This window comes from Vipera berus (genome assembly GCF_964194415.1).
Source record: "Vipera berus genome assembly, chromosome: 5".
Taxonomy (NCBI): Eukaryota; Metazoa; Chordata; class Lepidosauria; order Squamata; family Viperidae; genus Vipera; species Vipera berus.
The window spans coordinates 73,401,867-73,429,742 of NC_138207.1; the positions used below are offsets into that span (position 1 = coordinate 73,401,867).

Genomic DNA, 27,876 nt, shown 5'->3' on the forward strand with positions numbered 1-27,876 from the left:
TTAAACAACAAAATCAACTACATGATGGATGTACCAAATGCACCTCCTCTAATTTTCTGGGGAGACGGGTTGCATATGACTAGAAGCTTTAGAGAGGGGATGAAAAATATTGAAAACAGCATCTAAACATAGAATTTAATTTCTGTTGGTGCCCTTTAAGCATCTTAATTATGGCTACAGAAAGGTTTGTGAGCAAAAATATAAATACACATTTCAAATTGGAAAAAGTTTTTTGCAGCCCCATTGAAATATAACTGGAAACTGGAAAACTAGCCTTTGGGTAATGAATGAATGATTCATAAACAAGTTACAAAAGTAATCACCAGGCTTCATTTTCTTACAAATTAAAGTCCCAGATTTTATCTATCTATTGATTTATATATTTATAAAGCTCTGGGTGACTAATTTTGAAATAAAAAAGTGCAGTTAACTTTTTAATTAACATATGAGATCAGGGATAATAAAGCCAAGCATTCCTTGTTCAAGCATTCATTTGATAAAGACTTTATATTAGGGAAGAATCATTTTTTAAAAAGAACAAAATAAATACTTTTTCCCTCCGTGCTATTTCCTTTTTTTAAGGCCTGAACCACAGGCCACCTTTTGGAACTCCATTAAATTTGGGCTGCAGAAATCCAGAAGGTCACTAGATGGCAACAGAGAAATATAGAAATCACATTCTAGTCCAATCTCGGTAGTCCTATTTTTTCCAATAAAATGAGTGTTCTCATTCAGTACAACCAATATAACTGGAATTTGTATTCCAAACTGATATATATATACCGAGCAAAAAGTGATTTCATTTTTCTAACATCCAACACATCCAACTAAACAGTGAACCAAAGACCAACATAAAGTCCACTGCAAAACTTGCAAGTACAGTTCAAATCCTATTGCTTTTAATGTATTCCTTTAATTCCTTTTAATATAGTAATAATTCAAACAGGAAAGGTCATAGAAAAATTCTATTTAATAATGTAAATAAATCGAATTTAAATATTTTAAATCGTACTCTTCCTACCGGCAATCAATCATTGCTAGCATTCCCGTATAGCAGGTTAATAACCAGACATCTTCTGTGACAGGAAAATAATTTATGTGCCACAATATAATTCACTTGCCCTTTCACCAAAGCTGAAGGTGAGTTTCCCATAGGCAGGTGCAATGAAATATGCTTGTAGAGGCACCTCAAGACATCTCCAGATTGTTTTTCATCGTTAAAAAAAAAGAAGTGACACACTTTAGAAGCTCTTTGCAAATCTTGTTCTAATCATGCCGTCTTGTCAGAAAGAAAGAAAAATCTTCTAAAATTAGTTTTCCTTACCTTTAAAAATAATGGACACAATAGGATCTGGTTTCCCAAAGGTACTTTTAGGGATATTTGCAGCTGATTCTACAATTACCCGAAGCATTGTTTCAAGCCAACTTTAAGAAGAAGCTGTTTTCGAAGTAGAAAGCTCAGGAGAAAAAAAGAAAATACTTGAGACACTCGGCAGCCTCCAGGCTGAAATGCCAGGAGGAGGAGGAAGGATAGGGGGGGAGGAGACCAGAAGGAATGGCTCTGTTACAACAATGGGCAAATCACGGTGGAATCACCAAGTTCATTACCGAAGCTAAAGAAAAGTGATACATACCATCATTCACAGCTCCTGTCCATTAAATAACAAAACTGATATGGACTGAAATTCAAACATAAGAATTTACAAAGCCTGATGGTTAAAAAGGGGGAAATGCTCTCAATGCAAATGATGAGGAAGAAATATGAGCCTGCATTAAATAATTACCGAATCAATGAATCGTTCATTCAAAATCCATTGCAAACTTTCCAATTTTTTTATGCCTATTGAAATAATGGCAAAAATCGACTTTTTTTTTTTTAAAAAAAAAGCAGGAACGTTTCCTTTAAAAGTACATTCTTTCCTCATGTTTGTGGTTTAAATATGGTTCTCCCTTCTTTTTAAGTCAGGAATGTTCCAGTCGGTCTTAGATCGCCCCCTTCTGCAAAAGTCAACCTTGTACATACATTTTAAGTGTCATCTCTAAACGTTGTGCAGTCAGGGTTTGTAGTAAGAAAAAGAGAGAAGAATCAAACTCCAAAGAGATAAATTGTGAGTAAGTTGCTTTTCAGCATCCTGCTTGAGGCTAGAATAGCAGATTGGTTCTTCCACACGGTGTGCTGCAGGGAACTTCCAGGTGTTATACCACTTACTTGCAGGTTTTCCTTCTAAACAGTTTCAGAAAAAGAATGGGAAAAGTGAAACGTACTGGGAAGGTTTCGAATGGAATCCATGTTCATCATATCCTTCGTAAAATTTGAAGGCACCAGGCTAGAAACCAGGAGACACTCAGTTCTAGTCCTGCCTTAGAAAGCCAGTTGGGTGATTTTGGGCCAGTCATTCTCTCTCAGCCCAAGGAAGAAGAAAGTACAAACCAGTTCATAAAATGCAAATTGCAAGGATTTGTCCAGGCAGTTGCTAGGATTCCAGATTAAGTCAGAGACAGACAGACACCCATGTATGTATGTATGTAATAAAACATATTTGGACCTGTTTTCTCTGCCCTCCCCCACAAACCCCAGGTCCAGGTACTTCTCATGCTACCTGTGCTAGGCTGCTTTCCTAGATGTCTGATAAATACATATTTATGCCGCTAAATTCTATTTTGCCCTCCTTTAAAAAACATTTGCTTTGTAAGAAAACAAAAAGAATCAGAAGGATCAGAGCACGAAGAAAGAGAAAGGAGAGAAAGGAGAAACCACTCTTAACATAAAATAGGGAGAGAATAAAAGTCTACTCTGGAAGCATTCTGCGTTTTCAGTTATGTGCAAATGCACAAATTGTGAAATCAGGCTCAGTCTTCCATTCGAGGCATACACTAGGTATTGTCTGGGATTAATATGAATGAAGGTGAAATACGCGTGTTCCAGGATAATGTTGCAGGATCCAATCTGGGTTGGTGACTGGGACCAGAGATTTAGTCTTCTGAGCTTTTGGACTCGGAAAGCTCAGAAGACAAAACCTCTGGTCCCAGTCACCAACCCAGATTGGATCCTGCAGAATTAATATGGATCACAGGGAAACTGTTACAGGAAAGGTGGCCAAAAGAGCGGCAGTGCTAGCATCCAAGTTTGACATCTGCTGGTGCCCTTATTGTCAATCTTCCCTCTGGCCTTGCTGGCTGTTACCTGCTCTCCCTCAGCACATAAATAAAGAAACTGAGGCACCGCATAGTTCAGAGATGGTGGAGATTAGTTCTGAAGAAAGGGGGAAGCAGATCAGCAGTAACCATAAAGAGAAGCAAGGAGGCTTCTGCAAGGATTTGTTCCTACATTAGAACAAAACCACAATCATTTCCTGAACAAGTAAAGGGTGGGGAAAACCAAGTGGGGGAAGTGGGCCAATGGGATTTCCCACAATGAGGGTGGGTCTCTCCTACTACTCATGTCTCTGGGAGATCTGAGACAACACCCAGTCCATTGCCAAACATCTTCTGCAAGGCTGTGCTCCTGACCTTTTGCACCAGCCTATATTATGCCAAAGGCCAAGTATAGAGGCAGCCCGAATAAACCAGCTGAGGCACTCGGTTCTCAGAACCATGGCTGCTGCCCTTCCACCCCCACCATTTTTGTGTGTGCGCAGTATGGGACAAATAGATTATCACAATTATGATGTATCGCTTTGGAAAAGGTACCTGTGCTGTATTATTTACAACATGACTGCCAAGCTGCACAAATTCAAACAATCAGTACAAGGCAAGAAGTTATTCAAGGCTTTGTAACGCTTTGCTGCCCTCTAGTGCTGGCTCAGGATTGTAGCTCAGACCTATAGCATTAATTTCTAGAATCCAGAGCATTTCCTGCTACAAAGAACATTCTAGAGCATTTCCTGATTGGTTTGAACTGAATTCAACTTACATTCAGTGTATATATAGGGATCTTAATTCAGAGTGAGATATCTTGAAGCCCTCATACTAGGGCATTCACTATTTAAAATCACACATTATGCTAAAATTTAGCAGCTAAATCATACTTTTAAATTCATGCTTCATTCAGTAAGCAACAAATGACAGGTTTGACATTAAACCTTAATCTATGGGCTATAACCTACAGTTGCTGGATTCATACCTTTTAAAAACCCCATTATGATTTTGTACAATATACGCATCCAATTAGTATGTTAGCAATGCTGATTCTTTCTCATGATATAGTTATTAGAAGGCTCTGGCCAAGATTACAAAATGAAAATATGAGGCCACCCATCATTTCCTAACTGCTAATTCTCAGGTTTTTACCTTTGGGGAGTGGGAGAAACTCTGCTACTTACGCCAAAGAATCAAGATGGCAGCCCCAATAATGCACTCAAAAGTCCTGTCACTTTTTACATGAATCACAACACATGGACTGTAAAATAGGGGGGAACTTTGATCACAAAAGATGAGGCTGGCCTCTTCACATTTTGAAACCTTCCTGTGGACACACCTGGACTTATCTCCCCATTTCTCTTGGCAACATTGCCAGACCTGGTAGCAGATTCCCAAGATTGAGGAACGGCGACAGAATACGTTGGGGGAGGGATAACCAAATATCCCATCCCAGGGAGATATCTGTAGGATCAGAATGCTGTAAAGAGAAGGGAAGGGTACAGCTGTACACCTGGCCCTTACAAAGCAGTGCCTTACCACCGCCCAGTTAGCGCTACACAGTTGTCATAAAACATGTCATGTTTATGTAGTTTATATTGGAGATGGTTACCATTTGAGAGCTGAAAGTAAATTTTAATGTGTGCTGATTAGTGTACATTTAAAGTGACATTAATTATTCTATTCCTATTCCCATTCTATTTTATTTTACTCTAACCTGCTGGTCATCACTCATAAACGCACACCCACCTGCAGACTAACATTGCAGTGCCTAATACCTGGGTGGGTGAATAAGGAGGAAGCTTTACTGGATAAAAGGATGGGGGGCTCTTACACTCAGTTCTACTGGCAAGAGAAGTGGGGGCAAAGAACATTTGTCTCTCACTCTATTCTTCCCATGGGTGCAGGAGTAGCAATATAGTAGGGGCACAAAAAAAGGAAAGCTGATCCTTTTTGGCGCCAGTTCTCCCAATATTAAAACCATTAGTTTCCTTCCCACCCCAACCACAGAAGTCTTTAGCCACTTGTCCCACTTCTTCTTTCCAAGGGAAAGAGAAATGGGATAGAGGTAGTCCCAAAAAAACTGGTGCCTCCTCCCTCTCTCCCATTTCTCCTGCCACCTGTCAGAAAAGAAGACATGAGAAGTAGAGAAACTGATCTCTCCCCTCCCCCCGCATTTTTTTTTTGAGTAGCAAAAGATGCAGAGCAAAAGGAAACTTCATACCAGTTGTTGTGATTCAGGGTCAGCCTGTGGGTTCGGCATTTGGGTCGGATGATTCAGAGGAGGAGAAGGTGGGTGTTGGAGAGGTTGCTGAGGGGGTTGGAGAGCTTGCTGATAGCCCTCAGCCAGGCCCCTCCCACCTGGTCACGACGCAGACCCAGCTGTGTGAGCCTGACAGCGTGGATGAAGATGACCCACAGCTGGCCCTGTTCAAGGACGCCCGACGCAGGAGGAAGTCAATCAGGAGTAAACAGAGGAAGGCAATGGGGCACCTCGGAAGGAGGCAGAGAGAAGCCACGCCCTGAACTGTATAAAAGGGGAATGCGTGGGAGGGCTGGTTTGCTGAAGGCAACCGCTTGAATAGCTCCTGTTTCATGGTTTGTGTCTTGTTCTGTTTGCTTTTGTGTCCATAAATTTGGCAGGCTTAGTTCCAGCCTCTTGCCTTCTTGTAAAAGGGGTTGTCCCTGCCTTTTCTGCAGGGTCGGTAGCAGGCTGGTACAGAACACCAGTTTCCATTCCATGGAGCAAAGATTCCAAGGGAAAGAAAACTTATAGCAATGTAGCCCTTTCTTCTTCTCTTCCCCCTGTAACCTTGCAACCCACTGCCTAAGATGCAGGAAGGGGAGAGAAGCAGACAAGGGCCATCCCCCAGAATGATATCAGGGTGGAGTCAGTAAAACCATGGATCTTCAGCTTCCAATAACTGGCATGCAGTGGGGTCAGAGGAGGTGTCCCTGGGCTGCAGGCACCACTTTTCCAGCAGGCACCTCAGTCTGTGGACATGCATAGGAACTGCCAATTTATGATTTAAAGACTGAATTTATTTACTTATTAGAGTAATACCTGGCACATCAAAACTTTCAGCAGACTTCACTATGGAAACAAAGAATTAAAAATATTATAACAATATTAATAAATATTCTGGGTATCTACCCAGTAGCTGGAAATATGGAATTTATCAGACCAAACACCATAATTTTACAAAAACCCACCTGCTTGGAACTGCCTATATTCTTAGACACTACAGTAATAATTCTTAGATCCTTGGTTAGGACTTGCATTATTAAGTTTCCACCCATCTTAGACGGTGAATCTAACTGTAGATTACTCCCACATAATAATATTTCCAATATATTTCTACCCAATTCTACTCCGAGTTATTTGCCACGACCCAGGACTTTTGCCACGTGGGAGAGAACTGCGATCCCTAAAAGATCAGCGAATGATAATTGACTTATAACATTACTAGATTATTGTTGACAGCGAGCGGTAATCTCAGCCCGATGACCAGCCTTTGGCGGGGAAACGAGTATCTCCAGGCATTTGTGCAAAATTCACTCGTTAGAAAATAAAATCATCATTAAACCATGCCGGGGGTTGCAGATCCACAAACACCCAGGCATGTAATAAAAATATTTGGAAATTCCACACAGTTCCAAACACTCCGGGTATTACTCATGCTACCTGTGCTAGACTGGTTTCCTAGATATGTCTGACGAATGCATATTTACGCAGCTAAATTCTATCTTGCCCTCCTAAAAAAAATAAAATTGCTTAATTTTGACAGCGGACGGGGAATCCCTGCCTGACCAGCCTTGGCGGGGAGAGACATATATCTCCAGGCATTTGTGCAAAAAAAAACCCCACTCGTTAGAAAATAAGAAACTTATCCCGGGGGTTGTAAAATCCACCCGGTCGCCCCGTTCCTCTCATTAACGGTCCTCGCGCCCGCTTCATTTCGAATGCCAGCGACGGAACCCGTCCGTCACGTCCCGTCACGCAGCCGTCAAGTTCGGCCGTCCCTCACTTTGGATCAAGATGTCTTCAAACTCGGCCCTTTTATGACTCGTGGACTTCAACTCCCAGAATTCCTCAGCCAGCATGCCTGGCTGAGGAATTCTGGGAGTTGAAGTCCACGAGTCATAAAAGGGCCGAGTTTGAAGACCCCCCTGCTTTGGATCCACGCGGCGCTCGTAGCCTGGCAACCGGGCGGAAGTGGCGTCACATGCAGCCGCTGCATTCAAACTCTCGGAAGCCGCGTTCGACAGGCCGTCAGTTCGAAGCGGAGCGGTTCTGCCGTTGTTTCCTGCTCGCCGCTCCGGACCGTCCCGACCCTTCCTTCCGTGGAAGGGAGGGCGCGGTGCTGTCAGGGCCGCCTCCGCCGCCGTGTCTCGCCATCTTCAAGCGCTCTTCTCCGCCGGGCTGTGTCCATCTAGCGCTCCAGAGGCTTTGCTGAGGTGTGTATGGGGAAGGCGGGGTGGGGAAGTAGGGCTCGGGAGCTCCGTTCTTCCGCCCTAGCATGTCGGTCCTCTGTGGAAAGAAAGAAAGATCTGCCTTGGAAGCGGGCCTCAACAGGTGGTGGCCCTTGACCGATGTCTATGGAGTTTCTCAGTCCTCCAGGTCATGGTGGTCCCAAAGGTGCTTTTTCAAGAGGCAGCTGGATTTTCTTGTATAATAATAATAATAATAATAATAATAATAATAATAATAATAATAATAATAATAATAATAATAATAATAATAATAATGAGGAGGAGGAGGAGGAGGAGGAGGAGGAGGAGGAGGAGGAGGAGAAGGAGGAGGAGGAGGAGGAGGAGGAGGAGAAGAAGAAGAAGAAGAAGAAGAAAGATGAAGAAGAAGAAGATGTTGGAAGGGAGAAGAAGAAGAAGAAGAAGAAGAAGAAGAAGAAGAAGATGATGTTGGAAGGGAGAAGAAGAAGAAGAAGAAGAAGAAGAAGAAGAAGAAGAAGAAGAAGAAGAAGATGATGATGTTGGAAGGGACCTTGGAGGTCATCTACTCCTGATCAGGCAGGAAACCCCCTGATCAGGCAGGAAAGAAACCCTATACCATTTCAGACAAATGGCTGTCCAGTCTCTTCTTAAAAACTTCCACTGTTGGAGCATTCACCGCTTCTGGAGGCAGGTTGTTCCACTGGTTAATTGTTCTAACTGTCAGGAAGTTTCTCCTTTTCTTTGAAAACTTCTTCAGCTCTTGACTGGATGGTGGGGAATGGAAGGATTTCTATTCCTTGCAGACAGCTGGTCATTTGCATTCTTGGATACGATCAGTGCTTTTTTTGGAAAAGAAAAAGGTGCCGGAACTCACACACGTCATACAACCTGCCTTGCCTACCCTACAAGGTTCCATCCAAAAAAGGTGCCGGAACCCCGTTCTGAACGTTCTATGAGAAAAAAAGCCCTGGATACGATACGCCATCATCTAGCTCCAGTCTACAACACAGTCCTTTCAATAGTTCCAAGAAGGCTCCACACCCATTTGCACTACTCAGGTGACCCTGAAGAAAACAGATAAGCCTCCAACTGGCGTCAGCGAGTCTTAGTTTAAAAGAATGCAAATGACCAGGGTTTTTTTCAAAAATTGGGGAAAAAAACCACCTTTGGGACAACCATGACTAGATGACCGAGCGTCTCTGTAGACATCTGTCTGGCATAGGCCTCCTCTTTGGGATAGGGTTTAATATGGCTAGTTGAAGACAATTAGCACCTGCATATTGCATTGTGTCTGTTTCCTTTAATTTCCTCATAATGCCCATTTTTAAGGTTTAATGTTCTATTTGGAAGGAAGTTTTGCTATTTTACAAAAATATTCAGAGGGTTTTGAAAGGAATTTTTATTTTTCATAGTATTTATGATGGGGCAGAAGCTGATCTGTTTTTATTTGTCGGTTGTAAAATGCTGTGTTTGTATACATCGAAACTGAATAAATGTAATTGTAATTTATATTAGAAAAATAATTCCCATGAACTTGTACTATTTGTGGATTTGGAATTAAGAGGTATTTTTTTTAAAAAAAATCTTGCAGATGAAGTGGCTGCTTTTTGAATAGTGCCTGATGACTTTTTTGGAGAACCTCAAGTATGACATCAAAGAAGTGGGGATTCAAGTCTGGTGATTCCAAATCTGAATCAGAATTGCAGGTGTATAAGAAAGAAAATGCAGCTCTGAAAAAGTCTTTGGAAGAAATCATTAAGGAGAAAAGCAAAATGACACCCGAAGAAAGGAAGAGGCTTCTGGAGGTGATATAAATTTAAAATAATCTAACAAAGTAATCTTTGTTTTGCATCTAAATTAAAATGTGGACATTAAGTTTGAGACAAAGCATTTTGTAAAGCAAAGCTTCTCATTTCATCTAATTACAAATGAAACTAATTGATAGTGGGAAGCTAATCTTTGCTGCAGGGGTGGGGTGGCCCTTTTATGACTTGTGGACTTCAACTCCCAGAATTCCTGAGCTAGTCATTCTACCTTACTGTAATGTCTTACCAGGGGTGATAGATACCTCTGTTTTTTCTTTCTGTCCTATTGTGTAGCCTGTTAGCATTGCTTCTAGATTTCTGCAACTACAACCACATCTGACAATCGCATGGCGTGCTAAATGTTTGCTTCATTCATATATTAGTTCCTTTCGTTCTAATGCATATGAAGCACTCAGGACAAGTAGTGTGGTTCCTTCACAGTTGCTTTTGTGACTGTTAACATAACCATAGTAACTTTTTAAAACGATTTATTTCTTTATATTTCAGAGAAGAAATGTGTGATTTTATGTATTTCTTTCCCAAAGGCTTAGTTACCCTTCCTTCTCTGTTCATAAAGTCTGTATATTTGAAAGCCCATATGAATTAGTGTAATTTAAATAGTTGAAATGTTTTGAACTATTTAAGTTCAAAGTTAATTGTAAATAGCGGACAATAGATAAAGCATCATCTGAGCTGTTTATGTACATAGAAGTTATTTATATTGTGCATTCTTGTTGAGACTTCTTTATGGTTAGTTAAAGTGGTGGAGCCTCTTCTATTTTTGTTTTGCTTTCATATTAACGTTAAATCCCTGATTTCATAAGAATTACCTGTAGCTTTTTTTTAAGTTCTTTGGAAGGTTTTTTTGTCTCTGCTTTGGCATACTGGACATAATATTTTGGTAAAATGTAAACAATTTAATGAGACTATAAAGGTAAAGGCAAAGGTTCCCCCGCACATGCGTGCTAGTCGTTTCCGACTCTAGGGGCCGGTGCTCATCTCCGTTTCAAAGCCGAAGAGCCAGCGCTTGTCCGAGGATGTCTCCGTGGTCATGTGGCCGGCATGACTAGACGCCAGAGGCGCACGGAACGCTGTTACCTTCCCACCAGAGTGGCTCAGTGGGTTAGGACGCTGAGCTTGTTGATCAGAAGGTCGGCAGTTTGGCGGGTCGAATCCCGAGTGCCGCGTAACAGAGTGAGCGCCTATTACTCGTCCCAGCTTCTGCCCACCTAGCAGTTCGAAAGCACGTAAAAATGCAGGTAGAAAAATAGGGACCACTCTGGTGGGAAGGTAATGAGACTATACCTACAATTAAATGGACAATTTCTAGGCAGAATAGTACAATCATGTTCCAAATCCTGTGCCATAAGCTTAATTTTACTATCTCTCCAATAGATTAATATTTGCCAACATGATTAGCCACTTCTACTCGATCAGGCATTTGTAGTTTGGAAACTGACCTTTTTTTCCCCTATTAAAATGCTTGCTTGTACTTCGTATAGAAAATACTTGCCCTTGAAACAGAAACAGAAGAATATAAAAATAAACTTGGAAAGAAAGATCAAGAAATCCAGGCCCTGAAAGATGAGTTAAGGAGTAGAAGCAAAAGTACAGATGCGGGTTCTCTGCGAGGGCAGCTAGAAGAGAAAACAAAAGAAGTGGCTAAGCGGGAACAGCTATTAAATTCACTCTCGGAAGAGGTAGAGTGGCAGAAAAATCACATATCTGCCGTTTCTGCAAGATGTACAGATCTCGAAAGCAGAGCCAGTAATGTCCAGATCGCCCAGGTGAGTTTATAAAAAAATGTGTGTAATGTTACCCTAAGCCTTTTCCTCCTAGTGCTATTTGGAAGTTATTTGGGACTGGACTCCTTTTGGGTAGTATTTGCCCATTAAGAGTGATATGTAATCTGGTGGGGGGGTCTACCTGAACTCACAGCTCATGCTGAGTAAGGAATGCCTTTGCACAACTTTATTTGGTGTACCCATTATGCCAGGCATGTCAAACTCGCGACGTCACATGACTTTTTCGCCATTGCCGGCAATGGGGTTGGCACGGTTTCGGCGTGACCCATCTGGCCTGCGGGCCGGCAGTTTGACATGCCTGCATTATGCCCTTTCCTAGATCGGAATGCCCTTCACTTTGTAGCTTGATTACTGTAACGCACTCTACACTGGGCTGCCTTTGAAGACTACCCGGAAACTTCAGCTGGTGTGTGATTCATGAGCAAACTCCAGATGTAATTCAACATACGGTTTTTCACCTAAAAGCCATTTGTTGCCTAGAGCCCGATTTCTTTAGGGACTGCCAGTCTCCCGTCGTATCAATCTATATGGCTTGATCTGACAGGGTTGATGTACTTCAGGTCAGGGGTCCCCAATCCCCAGGCTGTGGCCCATTACTGGGCTGCGGTCTGTTTGAAACGGCTGCGGGAGAGATGGGCAAGTGCATGCGTGTGAAGCTCCACTCACGCAAGTGGAGAGTACTTGCGCTCGGGCGCGAAACTCCGTTCACACAAAGGAGCTTTGCACGCGAGCGCTCTCCGCTCTTGTGAGTGGTGCACGAGCACAAGCACCCTCCACTCAAGCGCCCTCATTGCAAGTGGAGCATCGTGCGCAAGCACCGCTGCAAGCACAAAGCACCCTCCACTTACGAAGTTCCATTTGCGCAACTGGACGGCGCGCCTATCCGCTGCTCACTATCAGCCCCCCACCCAACGAGGCAAAAGAATGCAACCGGAACGAGAGCTGGTTCTTCTGAGCAACGTTTATTCTGCACCATAAACAAACACCCGAAGACAAATGAAGTCAGCGTTGGTTGCACAGCCCAACCAACGCTGCTAAATAGCCGGCGAGGCCCACACCCATCACCACGCCCATCACCACGCCCAAACAAGCCAACAACCCACACACCCCTACTTAAGCACCACCCCCTCTGGCCTCCACCCTTTGGCTCCTGCTCTCCACGTGGACCACTGTCCCATACCGCAGGTGCGTACCCCCCCTGATCCTGACCCACCACCACTGCAGACGGCAAGCCACCCCCCAGCCACGGCGACCCCCCTTGCAGGCCCGAGTCCGTACACCCCCATCACCCCCCACAGGTCCCCGAACCGCCGCGGCCTGCACAGCCTGGGCCGTCTTCTGTCGCCGCCTGTCCCGCAACTCCTCAGCAAGGCCAGCAGCAGGAGGCCTTTGTGCTGGCATCGCAGGCAGGCCCTCCAGACCCAGTTGCAGGCCCCGGGGAAAAACAGGCAACTGCGCAAGCGTGCTTCCCCCCGGCCCGCCAGATGTCCCCCGAGTCAAATCGGCAGACGGCCGCTGTGACGGCCTGGCGGGCGCGCTCTTGCCTGCCCCGCCGGAAGGCCTCGGTGAATGCTGGGACGGCCTGGCAGGCACGCTTGTCCCCGGTCCGCCGGAAGGCCCCGGTGGATGCTGGGATGTCCCGGCGGGCGCGCTCATCCCCGACTCGCCGGGAAGCCTCGGAGGTGAAAGGGCCGGTCGCGGGCGTCTGTGGCAGGTCACGAGGCCGGTTGCGGGCGTCTGCCGGCCCGCCGGTGAGTCGTCCCAGGGCCTCGCTGGATGTCAGGCCTGCCGGGCCCGACACTCTCACAATAGAACTGTGTGAGCGTGCGCCTGCCACTCACATGCTAGGCTCCCCTACCCTCCCCACGCCAGGCCGGACTGCCAAGCTAGAAAGGTTGGGGACTGCTGCTCTAGGTTCCCTATATCAAGCAGTGCTATCTATCATACCACTGCTTAATATACGGAAGAAGATATGCAGTACAAAGAAATGTGCATTCTCTGTCATAGTACCTACCCTTTGGAATGAGGTTCCCCCGAGATTGGGTGGCTCTTGGCCTAATGATGTTGCAGAGCAGGGCTTTTCAACCAGTGGTACGGGTACCACCTGTGGTACATTGGCACCTAGCAGGTGGTACGCGACCATCCTAGCTGGGGAGGGGAATGAGCTGAACCAGTGGCAGCACTGCACAAGCCTGAGCGAGAGATGGCTGGAGCTGCAGGGCTGTCAGGGCTCAGAAGATGCCGCAGGATCAGCGCCAGGCTCCAGCTGGAGCTCCGCGCTGATCCTGGCGTTTCTGAGCCCAGAAGAAGCGCCGATCAGCTGGAATGTTGCAGCATCTCCAGGGTCTTGTGATTTACATTCAGATGCTTGGCAACTGATTCATATTTATGACGGTCACAGTGTCCCAGGGTCATGTGAAGTGACCAAAACCTGCTGCAACCACCCAGCAGACGGGGGGAATAAAAACCAAACACCCCCCCCACCCCTGCTGCCAATCAACAGAAATGCTCACAACAATGAAAACCTTGGACAGGAGGAAGAGCGCCGCCGGGCGGGGAGGCAGATGTCCTGCTTGGCTGTGGCTGAGGGGGCACTTTTTTTCAGTGCCATTATAACTTTGAACAGTCACTAAGTGAACTGTTGTAAGTCGAGGACTATCTGTATTTCATCACTTTTTTCCTTTTTTTTTTTTTTGGTCAAGTTTTTGACACCTTGCTAGGTGACTGGTGGTACTTGGATGTTGCCATATCCTAAAAGTAGTACAATGGGTGAAAAGGTTGAAAAGCCCTGTTCCAGAGAGTCTTAAAGACCTGGCTTGTAGGATGTATGCATGATGCTATTGGCGAAAGTCACCATCCTGTCCATTTTACCTGGATTGCATATTGCTGTTTGCTTTTTATGCTGAGAGCCACTCAGAGCCAACAAGTTGGGAAAGCGCTGAGCTAAATTAAATAAATGAGTTGTTGCCACGTAAGAATAGGGAAGTGGAACAAGATGGCTTAGTGATTTGCATGCTTGAAAGCTCAAAGTGACAACCGCCATTTTCTAATTCACCACCCACAACAGTAATAGGCAGGTCGTCACCACAATTGAAATCTTCAGAGCTAAGGTACCGTGGTATGCGATCTGCTTCATGGTGCAGTGGTCTGCAGCTGTTGCAGTACCAATCTCTGGAAGCGGCTTGGTCAAAATTTCCAAGTGCCCTTCTGTATGTGTCCAGTTAATTCTTTGTTATTTGATGTAAGCCTGACTGCACTAAAGCCCAAATTTGACATTGGGTTCTGAGAGGTTGACTCAAACGAATCTTTGAAAGCCCTTTGGTTGCCTTAGCTTCACAAGATACTATTCCCTCACGGCTAACTGAAATAAATCAAAGATAAATCAATAGCTGATCTCGATTGGCTATGAAAAAGCTCTTCAGAAATAAAACAGCTGATTTTGAGCTTAGACTTAAAAAGGACCTAAGCTTTATTGCAAAACCCTGTAACTTAAGCATGTTAGGGAGACTATTCATAGGTGCCGTATAACACGCCAGCATTTTGTGCTGAACATAGAGAAGAGCTTTTACATTAGCCAGACTCAGGGCCTTACTTTCAGCTCATCTGGAAGAGAGATACAATCGCACGCCTGGGTAAGACTGTTTATGCCTGTGTCTCTTAGAGAAAGTTGAATCAACTGCACATGTCCTTTGTTGCCCCTTTTATTTAAATTGGAGTAACTTTATTCACATCTCCCTTAACAATCAGACATCGCAAAACAGATATTGTTCTTATTGTTTCCCTCCTAGTAGATATTTCAGGAATGATTTTCAGGAGAGCAGCTAAATTAATAAAATAGTAATTGCATGTTCCTTCAGGATAAATTTTAAATTTGACATTTCATGATTCTAAAATCTTAATTAACAGGCAGGTACTGCTAATAAATTCATATTTATGTCTGTCTCTACAGTTGTTTGAATTAGTCTAAGATATTACTACTTATGTATTTTATTGCTTTTGTTTTGTAGTAATTTCTATATATATTTCTATATATTTTGATGCTTTATTTTTACAATGCTCCATTTTTAAACTGAAATTCTGTTAAAATTGTATTTTGAGTAAGTGTTCATAATACTGAAGTTAACAAATTATTGTCTTTAGCATCCTTAATTTAAACTTTCTAGGCAGATACAGTGGTCCACACAGAATATTTTAATTTTGAATTATTTTGCTGAGCGAGGTACTAGAATAAATGTCCTAGAATTTCTCCCTGGCCTCTTGTTATTTCTAATGGGAGATCAGGTTTTCATAGCATTTGAGCCATGTGATGGCTTCTGAGCAAAAGTTAACTCATAATTATCGGTGTAACTAAGTCAAGAATAGATTGAAAAATGGACATACTTTTTATTTCTATTTACACCCCTACTAGATGCTGAAAATTACTTATGTGGATGTCACTCTGTTAAAGCTCAAGTTGAACAGATTATAAATTTGATTCCACTGACCTGATTAGCCAAGACGGGCATCAAACTGCTGGCCGGCAGGCCAGTTGCATCATTCAGAGGCTGCGCTCACCCCAGCTCCAGCAATGCAAAAAAAGTCACGATACGTCGCAACACATCACGTGACGTGGCGAGTTTGACACCCGTGAGCTTAGAGCAGGGGTGTCAAACTCGCGATGTCATGTGACGTTGTGCGACATATCGGAGCTTTTTCCCCATTGCCAGCAATGGGGTGGGCGCGGTTTTGTTGTGATGCGTCCGGCCCGTGGGCCGGCAGTTTGACACCCCTGGCTTAGAGATATTATAGAAAAGGATTACAGAAGTACCACTTATTGAAAGTAGATGGCAGTATAGTATCAATCCTATAGAATTTGAAAATTAAAATACCAAATGCCACAGTGATAAGTCAGGTGCTTGTCCAAATCAGGAAGGAAGTTTATAGATATTGGGGAATTGAAGGATATCAGCCATTAAGCAAAACAATAAGCAATAAGTTATATTCAAATATATATATATTTGCTGGCTGTATTAGGTTTGGGACCTAATACTCTCTTATCCTGAAGCTATAATGTACAAAGTTTTAAAATAATAGATTCTTGTCCAGGTAATCTGTCACGTCTCCGAATACTTTTAGAATTTCTGTTATCTTTTGCCAAATACATGAAACTTTCCTATTTGTAGGTAGCTCAGTATATTCTGTACTGGAATTGATTAAAGTCTCCTTTGAGTAACTCAACTCATAATGTTCACATAAAAAACTATGTTGCTGTTGGTACAGAAACAGTTTGCCATTGCCTTTTCCTTCCTTCCTTCCTTCCTTCCTTCCTTCCTTCCTTCCTTCCTTCCTTCCTTCCTTCCCCCCCCTCCCCTCCCTCCTTGTCAAATGTGAGCCATAGGATTTTATGGTGGTCTCCCATCTAAATATAACTAGGTTCCATCCAGCTTAGTATTTTTAAATTTGCCAAGCCGAAGGAAATATTTCTAGAAATACGATATGTAGAATCTTGAATGTTTCAACAGTTTGAAAAAATGACAGAAGCCCAGTGCTTGCAAGGCATAGCGTAGCAGTACCTGCTCCTGTCTTCAACACACAGACATCTGCTTTCAGTTAATGGAATTGAACTCTTTCACTATTCTATTTTTTTAACAGGAAAAAGCTGTGCACTGTGCTGGAACGCCAGTCAACCTACATGAAATTGAAATTCAACTGAAAGACGTAAGGCATTTTATCAAATACGTTATATGTTTTATTTAAGGAATTAATTTGACTTACATAAATACAGATAATGTAGAATTATCCCATGTTAGCCTGTTTGGAGCTAATTGTCACTGGTTTCCCAACAAACAGTATATGGGAATATAGCAGTAATAGAGAGATTAGGATCAAATACAAAATTTCATTTTTCTTAGTAAGCAATCAGATCTGTAGCTTCCCACAGTCTTGTGACCATGGGAATACTGGGAAGGGCCCGAATTTGAGGAATCGTTGGAAGTACTATTCACTGTACTTATAATACCACCCTTGTAACTTTGAATGGTTGCCTAATAAATGATTGTTAACCAAGGACCATTTGCATAGGATTGTATTCCCAATTAAAATAGTGTTTTGCATCAGTTCAAATACTGGATTGAGACAGATTTAAAACTGGGCCCCATTTTTTTCATTCAGGGAGGAGGCAGGAATTGAATTTAGTTCCACAGACTTCATGAAAGTGAACCGATTATAAAATGCTATGCAACAAAAGCTAGTAACATGCTGGTTTATGCCATAAACTATACACCATAAACTTTACATGCTCAACATTGTACTACATATGAGTCACCATCAGTAAAATTTAAAATACCTTAGTCTGAAATGGTGCTGTCGGACTCCTTATTTTTTGCTACGTAGGGTAACATAGATCTCCGGTGTCATGAGGAAATTATCCTTTTATCTTCACTGTTTTGGAGTATATCCATTCCGAAAGCACCACGTTACCTCATTCAAACCTCATGCAATAAATAAGTTAAATTGCAATTTCTCCATTCAGATATTTGTGTATTTGTCTGTAGGCAGAACCCTGATCTGATGTGATGTCTCCCCCACTTTATTAACTGCTGCTATAGTTCAGTCACAAAATAGCATCCGGTCAGCAGCTAGGTCTGTGCTCCTGACACACATCTGAAGATTTATAATACTTCTCTGCTTTTCTGAATAAAACAAACAAATTGGAGGTATGGCAGGCAACCAATATTTCACTTCCCAGCTGGAAAAGAGGGTCAAACCATATTGAAAGCCAAACGTGGGCTTTCTGTTTATGCTATGGCACATCCAGTTCCAGTAACGATTAAGAATGGATGATTAAACAAAAATGCAGTGTAGTTCAATTTGCTTTCTTCAAACAAGGCCAGGGACTGAAAGCCTATGACATTGTTAGATTACATCTGCTAAATATTGCTACCTCGTCTTTATCTCTGTATTCTGGTTTAAGAAAAATATAAAGAGGAACGTGGAAACAGTACTGTGAGCTAGGAAGAAAGTGCCTTAAATTCCATTAACAGTAACCTTTATGTCTCATGAAAACTATTCTTAAATTCAAAAACTTCTTTAACATGATGGCTATTTAAAGAATAGCTTTCACTGAGCTATTGAAAGCCTTATGTATGGATTCAAATAAAGTTTAAGAATTGAATACCCATTAAATTATTGTTTGATCTGCCTGTTATAAGCTTTTTATTTGTAAAAAAAAATAAGGAATTTCTTCTCAAGATCTTTTAATCTCCTACACATTAACACATATTAAATGCATTGTTTTGTGAAAATTTTATTTCGAACAATGAGCATACAATTTTTAAAAAACCAAGCAATCGCTTGTTGATAACGGTGGTATCATTCTTTATGCATTTGTATGGCATCTTTTTGAATGCCATCTTTCACAGGTAACAACAATATATAACAATCAAAATTAAAAGAATACATTAATAAAACAATGTAACATTACTAAAAATAAATAAAGACATTCTTCTTGTATATTGCAGCATAATAATTTAGTGAAGTCATTTTTGACTCCATTTGAAAGATGTGTGGTTTTGGAATTCATTGCCATAACTTTGAAGGGAACTAATAGATTCCTTGGGAGTTACATTAGGGTAGCTTTGCTACTGAAAAGGTCCTGCTCCTAATTTTATCATTCTATTCATTAAAAAAAAATTTCAGCAATAATCAGCTTCTGGAATGTATGTTTAAAGAAGATTACAGTTCTATACACATTTCCAAGTATCTTCAGTTGAAAATACATAAGTAGGCATATATCAGTTATAATGAAATATTTTTCTGAGATTTTTTTTAATAATCCAAATAATTTGTTTAGTATTGTTAATTAATTGAAAAATTACAAAATAAGTACAACTTAAACAGCTTTCAAAAACCTCTTGGTAGGGAATTATTCAAAATAGGCATACTTTACTGTATAAAAGATGGCCTGCATACTTTTACCATGTTCTTCCAAAAGTTTCTTGAAGAAAAGTACACTTTAGTCTTCATTTACTGTTCCTTGTTTGCATTTTTTTTCCTGTATGCTACACCATTCATGCATACTAACACCTTTTTACACCTTGTGTATATTATTTTCACACTCAATAAAGAGGGCTGGACAGAGATCTCTTATCTTTGTTCTGAAAACTACTAGTTTTAAACTTGTACTTTTGCTTGGAGGGTAGTTTTTGTATACTAAAGTTCAGAATAACCTGAAAGTAAAGGTTTCATATCCTTTTTGGAACTGGATCAGTCCTTTGGGTCCAGGTTTCTAGGCAAAGCTAATATCACAAGCCAACAAATTGTAGATGCTTCAATGCAATGTGTACAGTTGCTCTGGTTTTATTTACTCTAGAGCAGGGGTAGGCAACCTTTGCTCTTTTATGGAGGAATTCTGGCTCAGGAATTCTGGGAGTTAGTGTCCACGACTCATAAAGAGCCAAGGTTGCCTGCCCCTGCTCTGGAGCAAGTACAATGGGCTGATCAAAATATGGAACAAAGAGCCAGTTGTAGTGGTTAAGGCATTTGGTTAGGAAGCATGGGAACGTGAGTTCTACTCCTGCCTTAAGCACAAAGCCAACTTGGTGACCTTGGGCCAGTCCATCTTTCTTAGCCCTAGAAAGAAGGTTACATCAAACCTTTTCTGAAAATCTTACCAAGAAAACTGCAGGGACAATCCAGGCAGTCACCAGGCGTCAACAATGACTTGAAGGCAATCAATCAACCAATCAATCAATAAAAGGGTGAGGAAGACGAAGCAGAATAATTATTTATCCCCAGGGCTCCAATTATAGACAACAGTCATACAGTCCATGTGTGAAATGAGTAATAATTTAAAAAAAAATTCCATTGGCACCATAGAAATAATACACATATAGACAATTGTGTAAAACAATTGTCCTTTACCATTACATTTCCCTTCTACCAAATTAGCTACTACGCTCTTATACCACAGAACATAAAACATATGGGATAACCATGTATTGAATTCATTGTGTACTTTGGCCCTAAATTCTATGTGTGAAGGAAAGAAAAATTATAAACTCTTTAAACATTAAGCTGCATATCTTGGGAAGATATAAAAACACTTATTTTAAATGTTTCTTTTTTTATTCTCTTTCAAGCCATCTCTCTTTTTCACTTCTCTTCTTTGCCTTCCCTGATTTTTAGCAACCGTTCCTTCCTTCCCAACGTATACTTTATTTCACTAACAACTGTCTCGTACGTGTGTGCGACGATACTGGCATAGGCACCCAGTTCATCCAAAAGGTGCTAGAATAGTTGATTGAAAATGTATTTGGCATGTGATAGGGCACAGTTTAATTCTAAATGTGGCCTGCACATAAGAAAGTATGATTTGGAGCCTGTGATAAATGAGTTTGTTACAGTTCTTCAAATTCATTTCTACTGTCCCACTTATATGTGACTCATGGCTTGAACAAGCTAAGGAACAACGTGTAACAAATGTACTGGGAAACCATCGGGTGTCTGCATGAAGCCTTGTTGATTAAATCTAGAATTCACTTTTGAGTACGTGTGCATATTTACTTGGAAACTGTATGATTTAATCTGTTTCCTTTCAAGTTAACATTGAAAGTGGTTTTCAAACACAGTTGTGGCTAGGTACCACTGTATATTGAACCACATCAGTTTATGATCATTTCCAACCGCAGAATATGCTGGCAATGAAGAAAAAGTACAGAGGTAATTTTTCACTGATTTTGTGTTTTCTTCTGCTGTGGTATACTGAAATGTCATGCTAACAGAAGTCATGCAAAAGAGGATGCATTTCAAATATTTGATTTACAGGAAAAGGGGGTATAAAAAATAGTTGGGTTTTTTCCTCATAGAAGTCTCACTCACTTTCAAATCTCTTTACAGGCTTTAGAGAAAAACCAGCAGTGGATAATATATGACCAGCAACGGGAAGCTTACGTTCAGAGTCTCTTAGCAAGGATTTTTGATCTGGAACAGCAGCTAAAAACTGTCATCCAAGAGCAAGCAAAGGAAGCTAGGGCAGAAGGTATAGACCAGGGGTGTCAAACTCAATTTCATTGAGGGCCGCATCAGCATTACGGTTGCCCTCAGGGGGCCGGGTGGGTATGGCCAGGGTGGGCGTGGCCTACTGGGTGGGCGTGGCTAGAGTGCGTATGGCCTACTGGGTGGGCGTGGCCAGCTCTACATCGTTCGCATCAAGGGTGCCTATGGGGGTCTGGGCAGGAGTCGGGCAGATCTGAGGGTCTCTGGCAGAAGGAGGGTCTCTGGGCCAGGGCCAAGGCAGTGGGGGCCGTTCCCTCACTGTTTCCAGGATGGCTTCGCGGGCCGCATGAAACCACTTCACGGGCCGGATCTGGTCCTCGGGCCTTGTGTTTGACATGTCTGGTATAGACTGATTATTCTCCGAACTGCTTAGGACCAAAAAATGAACTTATATTGGTCTGATTTCCATGTTCAAAATATTGTAGCTGTAAGAAGAGCTCTTCTGAAAGCTATATTTGTGCCACTCAAATATGTGAACAACCGGTTCTCTGTGTGGATGCCGCTTCCGGAAGTTCACTCTGGACCTGGGCAACAAAAAATTAGCTACCGGTTCTGCCGAAGTGGTGCGAACCAGCTGAGTCCCACCACTGGTGCCCCTGTAATTTTTAGGAGGGAGGGTGGGAGAGAAAATACATTCTGATCATTGTTTAGATCCCAGACTTCCAATTTTATACATAGGAAAACAGCATTTGTTTATCTGGTCTGGCATGTAACACTCGCCTTTTTAGAAGTTGATTTAAACCTTCATATCGTTCCTACTAAGTCTACAATATTTCTGAGAACAACTTCCATAGTACAGAGATGAGGGCAAGACTTCTTGGTAACAAGTTTCACACTTCGTTTGCTTTTGAAAATTCTTCTGCTATTAGGTATTTGTTTTGTGCCTGAATAATTATTATATTTCTTATCTCTGCGATGTTTGGTTAAGCATTTGTATGCCATGAGACATATTGGCATTGTGACATTAAGCACCCCATTCCCTAAAATTGTCCAGAAAGATAAAATATTGATAAAATATTAAACTTAAGTCCAGAAACATACTGATTAGAATTCTAGAGCAGTATCTCCCAGTATTTTTTTTCCTATTCCTGTTGAGAGTAGTTGCTCTGGAATCAAGTTCTTTCTGCTCCAAGATTTCTCCTGCATCCCGCTGTAATCACAGACTAGAGAAGAACAGTGGTTATTTTCTCCTCCCCACCTGGTTTCATTTTACCAAGCTCTACCACCAGTTTTTTTAAAGATGCTTTATTGTACAGAGGAGAGGAAGGTGTTAGATTAGAACATCTCACTGTGCCTGCATGCCTAAATTATCTCTTCCTCTTGAATGATGGTAGAAATAAGGGTGTGGACTAGAGCTTGTAGCCTTGTACTTTCGCTGCAGTGTCCAAGATACATTTTACAAATCTCATATCATCACAATGTGTAATTAGTGAAGGAAAGACTCTTGGTAGTCAAAAATAGCATATTAGTAGGACTTTCCACTCAAAGTAGAAACGTCGTAATAATAACATATTCAAGGATGGAATGGCGGCATGGAGGAAACTGGCAACATTGGATCTTCATCACTGACACATTCAGAGGAATATTTAAAAAGTTTGTAGACTAATCTGTTTGTGCTTGTTGGTTTTTAAGGTCATGAAATGAACCTTATTAGGGATTTGAACATGTTTCCAGAGGTACATCAAGCACCCTAGTACCCTTAGAGTCTGCTGTAGAATTTCAGTAATGTAAAGTGCCGTATGGAAAGCTATAAGAAGTGTCTACATCAGAATACATTTGAATAAAGTTTCCCATTTTATACACTTATATTTGTACAAAAAGAGCAGATTGTCATACAAAACCATATTGGTTTAGAACTATGGGTACTTTATAAACAGCAGATAAAGTGATATTCTTGTTTGTTTAAAGTACTGTAAGATAATTTATGTTCACGTTAGAACATATCACAAAACAAGTGCTTAATGTTGCTAGCATCTGTGAAATATCCTGCAGCTTTTAGTTAAATTTTCATATTTAGATTATTGAATGTTTTTGTTTTCAATTTTAATATTCTGTAAGCAAGAGACAAGAACATAAGATAGCGTTCCAAAACAGCATATCTTAAAATTCAGTCATTTGAAGTAACTGAATTGTATGATAGTACGGGTGGTAATTTTTTTAAAAAAATCCCAAGAATCTACCATGATTTCTGGGCTCACTGTGAGGAGATGCCAACATGTGAGATAGTAAAGGTAAAGGTTCCCCCGCACATGCGTGCTAGTCATTTCCAACTCTAGGGGCCGGTGCTCATCTCCGTTTCAAAGCCGAAGAGCCAACGCTTGTCCGAGGACATCTCCGTGGTCATGTGGCCGGCATGACTAGACGCCAAAGGCGCACGGAACGCTGTTACCTTCCCACCGCAGTGGTTCTATTTTTCTACTTGCATTTTTACGTGCTTTCGAACTGCTAGGTTGGCAGAAGCTGGGACGAGTAACAGGCGCTCACTCTGTTACTCTGTGAGCTAGTATGATGCCATAATTCAGTGCTTACGTCTAAAAGTGCAACATGCTGTTTTGCTTCATATTTTCACATATTTGCTTCGTTTTGTTCTTTTGTTCTGCTCCGTGTCCCTTTGCCTTTCGGTGGAATCCTAAAAGGAGACAAGCAGAGATATTATGAGCAGATGTTGGCCACAGCAGAAAAGAATCTGGAAGCAGAAAGGCAAATGGTCTCCCAGCTACACGCCGACCGTAATGAATTGCAAAGGAAGTGCGATGAAATTCAGCAAGAGGCAATAAATGCAGATGGTCTGCTGAAGCTGCAGAAGCAAACTGATGTTAAGGCTCTTCAGGACGAAAGCCACCTCAAAGGGCAGCTCTTGCAAAGAGTTACACATGAGCATGAAATGACCAGGAGAAAGCTGGATGAAGAAAGGAGGCGTGCACAAGCCCTCTCCGTTCAGGTCTTTGAAACTGTTGCCTTGACGCTTTTTATTACAGGCTTCCCAAATTGATCCTGCAGGTTGGGAATTCAGGGCATTGCAGGTTCATTCCATGTGGGTGGCGGGAGATAGCGTTGGGATTAGTTGGGTCTGTCTAAAGAAACTTTCAAGATTAAGCCTTTCTGTTTGTACAAGCCGGCCTAGCCTGATGGGGATTGGTGGGGTTTTTTATTTTTGGTGGTTTAGTTTTTAACTTGGTGGTTTAGAATTCTATTTTAACTGTTTTAATATGGGCAACTATTTAATCTCTTTTTAACGTTTGTATTTAGTATTTTATTCTGCCCTGTGAACCGCCCTGAGTCCTCAGGGAGAAGGGCGGTATACAAATATTATTAAATTAAATTAAATTAAATTAAGCCCCTTGAAACGGTTCTGCTAATGTGGTTAGTAGCCGGTAACAACCTGGGTGCACATCTTAACCCTGATTTTGGCAGTGAGTGAAATAGGCCAGGTGGAAGGGAATTTTACAGGTAGTCCTTGATTTACAACAGTTCGTTTAGTGACCATTCAGAGTTACGATGGCACTGAAAAAAATGTGACTTATGACCATTTTTCACAGTTATGACACATCCCCATCATCATGTGATCCAAGTGCAGATGCTTGGCAACTGGTTCATACTTATGACCATTGCTGAGTCCTGAGATCATGTGATCGCCTTTTGCGACCTTCTGACAAGCCAGGTCAATGGGGAAGTCAGACTCTCTTTAACAATTGCGTTAATAATTTTATCAACTGCAGTGATTCACTTAACAACTGAGGCCAAAAAGGTTGTAAACGAAATGGGGCAAACCTCACTTTAAAAAATGTCTCACTTAACAACAGAAAATTTGGGCTTGATTGTGGCCGTAAGTCAAGGACTACCTGTATTTGTAGCACGCACATCTTCCACCCTCTAAATACGTTCATCTAACATTACTTTAAATATCGCCAAAGGTGATAAAGGCATGGATAGACCTGCATCTTGTCTAGGCTGGCCATTGAGGACTATCTCTGTATTTGGACAAGTATAACTGAGAAGAAATTGGGAGGCATAAGGTTTAAGAAAAAGAGACATTGCTCCTCCTCATGCTGTCATTACAGTAGTAGTAAGGGCGTAGCAGAGGAAGAGCAAAATAAATCCATGTGTCTTGTATTTATTATTTAAAGTTAGAATATTTCGGACATGTGAGGCGACACCCAGAAAAATACGGCATGCTCCATTTAATCCTCCAGGGAAAGACTGAGGGCAGAAGAAGAACATCATGGCTTCAAAATCTAAGGGACTGGTTTGGACAAAACTCAGCAGCACTTTTCCATGAGGCTGCTGATAAAAACAGGATCGCCAACATGATTGCCAACATCCGATAATGGATATGGCACAAGAAGAAGAAGATTTATTTGGAAGCTTTTTATGTATTGATTGTCACATAATCGCCTCTTCATATTTTACAGGTTGAACTGCTCCACAAGTCTTTGATAAAACAGCAGGAAGAACAGACAAGAATAGCAGCTTTGGAACAACAGGTACTAAATTATGCTCTCTCACACGTAGCATAGATCTTTGACTAACGTCCCCCACTCTAATCCTCATTTTAATATCAAAAGTGTGTCCTAATTTAGAAATAGTCTACATTTCTATGGTCCAGAAATCGTAACAGTTATTAATGTAATTTGTCATAGTGTCTGCTCATATTTAAGCTTTGAACAGAATATGAATTTAAAATTCATTCAGGATTAATTGTATCCTCTTTGTGGTCTTTTACAAGTCTTTACTTTTATCAAACTATTTTTAGCTATAAAAAGGTAACATTTATTTTGTATATGGGCAGATGTTTAAATGGAACGTGTAATTATCAGATATGAAAAAAAAACAGGAGACCATTCCATTTTTCATCCAGTTCTTTTCTTCTAGATACAGTCATGCACATCAGACTTTGAGAATGAAAAACTAGATCGCCAGAACCTGCAAATCCAGTTGAACAAAGTTCTTAAGGAACTGCGGAAGGCAAGAGACCAAATTACTCGTCTTGAGCCCTCAGTAAGTATTGATGGATTAAGACTGAATCTTTACTAGACCTGTGCAGAGAACCAGCATGAAAGGCAAAATAACAGTTACCCTGTGATAAAATGGGCGGCCAATAAATTGGATGGATGGGAAAGGAAAGGAAGATTTGCAGCAGGTATACATGTACTTCTAGCATCTGTCAGGAACACCATAACCCAAATGAGTCTTTTTCTGAGATATGATAGTTGTTCAGTCATGAGGAAAGGCTGAATATGACTCTGAATCACATTTCACTCTTTAAATCAAGACATCCTTTTCATTTTCCACACATAGCATGTATACCGAACTGCAATTGTTGACGAGTTTGTATTTTATTTGCCAGGTGTATTGTTTTTTATAACAATTTCACATAAGCTGTTGCAACTATTTGATGCTGTACCGACTCCTCTGAGAACCTTTGCTTTTGGTTTTAAAACAGCATCTTGTGGGGAATTTAGAAACGTGGTAGATAATATCAAAACAGAGTTTTCCTGATATAAAACTTTAATGTCTTTTTTTTTCTTTACACATTACTAGATTCTGTTACAATCCAGTCAGATATCCTTTTTTAAAATTCAATTATATTTAGATATTTGACTCCTAAAAGAAATAATGTTGGCACGCATTATAAATTATATACTATCTTATTTAAATGCAACAGTTTTTTTTCCAGAAGCTTCCAGAACGTGGTGGATGTTTAGAAGTCTTAGGCAACTTCCATGCTGCATTTGAAGACAAGTTGATAATACAAGACAAACGTTCTTCACCAAAACATATAAGCCTTCTGGATGAAAGTTTCCTGGAGTGTCCAAAATGTAAAACCCAATATCCTACAAGCCAGCATAGGGAATTATTAGCTCACATTGATTTCTGTACAGTTTAAGACCTAGAGTAGGCCTGTAGCTCTGTCTCAATACACCCATGCAATTTAATGGAAAATAATAGCTCTTTAAAAACAACTCATGAAGATGCTAAAGGACTGCAGTTCATATTTCAACCAAACATTTGTGCTGTAATTTAATGTTCATGAAGGACCAGGAAGTAAACTACTTTGTGCATGGCATCTTCAGTTCTGAACTACTGATTGTATTTCCACTCTCGGGCAAGAAAGTTATCTTATTTTCTGTAGGCTAATGCATCATGCAAATGTTCAATTACTGCTGTTTTTACTTTACTGGATTAACATATGATACCTTACCTTGCCTCCAGAAATGCATTTTGACATTTCAGTTTACCGAGGCCCTCTGACATTTGCAAAAAGGAAATTCTTTTTGATATCCAGTGAGCTGTGAACATGTAGTCCACATGAAGGAATGCATGGAGACAGTTGGATGTAAGAGGAAAACAAATATAAAGTAGCACAACTTCTAATTTCCACTGAACTCTTCTTTGCAAAAAGAAAGCAAGTCCCAAATTCAGAACATCAGGGTGTGTCTTGACTATTGCTTCCATTTTATTTAAGATATACTCTCATTTGCACTTGTTATCCCTGAGCGGAAAGCTTAGGGATATAACTTATCAGGGAACCTGTATAATAAAATGCTTTTTAAAATAATAAAATGGAATCGGCTAGGCCACCAATCCTCTACATATGTCTTTTTTAATATTAGGAATGACTGTACATGAAGTTGCTTGTT

At 41.2% G+C, this 27,876-nt stretch overlaps 2 protein-coding genes across 7 annotated transcripts in view; one reads left to right on the forward strand and one right to left on the reverse strand.

Moving 5' to 3' along the window:
* Positions 1-1,481, reverse strand: part of MYOF (myoferlin) — a 107,383-nt gene extending 105,902 nt beyond the window's left edge. For all 4 annotated transcript variants that reach the window (XR_014026732.1, XM_081329869.1, XM_081329870.1 and 1 more), the window contains exon 1: positions 1,325-1,481. Coding sequence is in view for 3 of the 4 variants with exons in the window: in XM_081329869.1 (XP_081185995.1) it covers positions 1,325-1,412 (88 nt within the window). In the remaining variant the exon portion in view is untranslated. The remainder of the gene's footprint in view (positions 1-1,324) is intronic.
* Positions 1,482-9,179: 7,698 nt separating this feature from the next.
* Positions 9,180-27,876, forward strand: CEP55 (centrosomal protein 55). 3 transcript variants are annotated; one of them, XM_081329607.1, is made up of 8 exons: positions 9,180-9,395; positions 10,898-11,182; positions 16,832-16,897; positions 21,077-21,218; positions 23,872-24,176; positions 25,648-25,719; positions 26,108-26,233; positions 26,901-27,876. In XM_081329607.1, exons 1-8 carry the CDS (start codon positions 9,237-9,239, stop codon positions 27,120-27,122), a joined length of 1,377 nt encoding a protein of 458 aa, XP_081185733.1. In that variant the 5' UTR covers positions 9,180-9,236; the 3' UTR covers positions 27,123-27,876. The 3 variants fall into 3 exon arrangements, with proteins under 3 accessions (XP_081185733.1, XP_081185734.1, XP_081185735.1); XM_081329608.1 differs by having other exon boundaries at positions 26,913-27,876; XM_081329609.1 differs by having other exon boundaries at positions 26,916-27,876.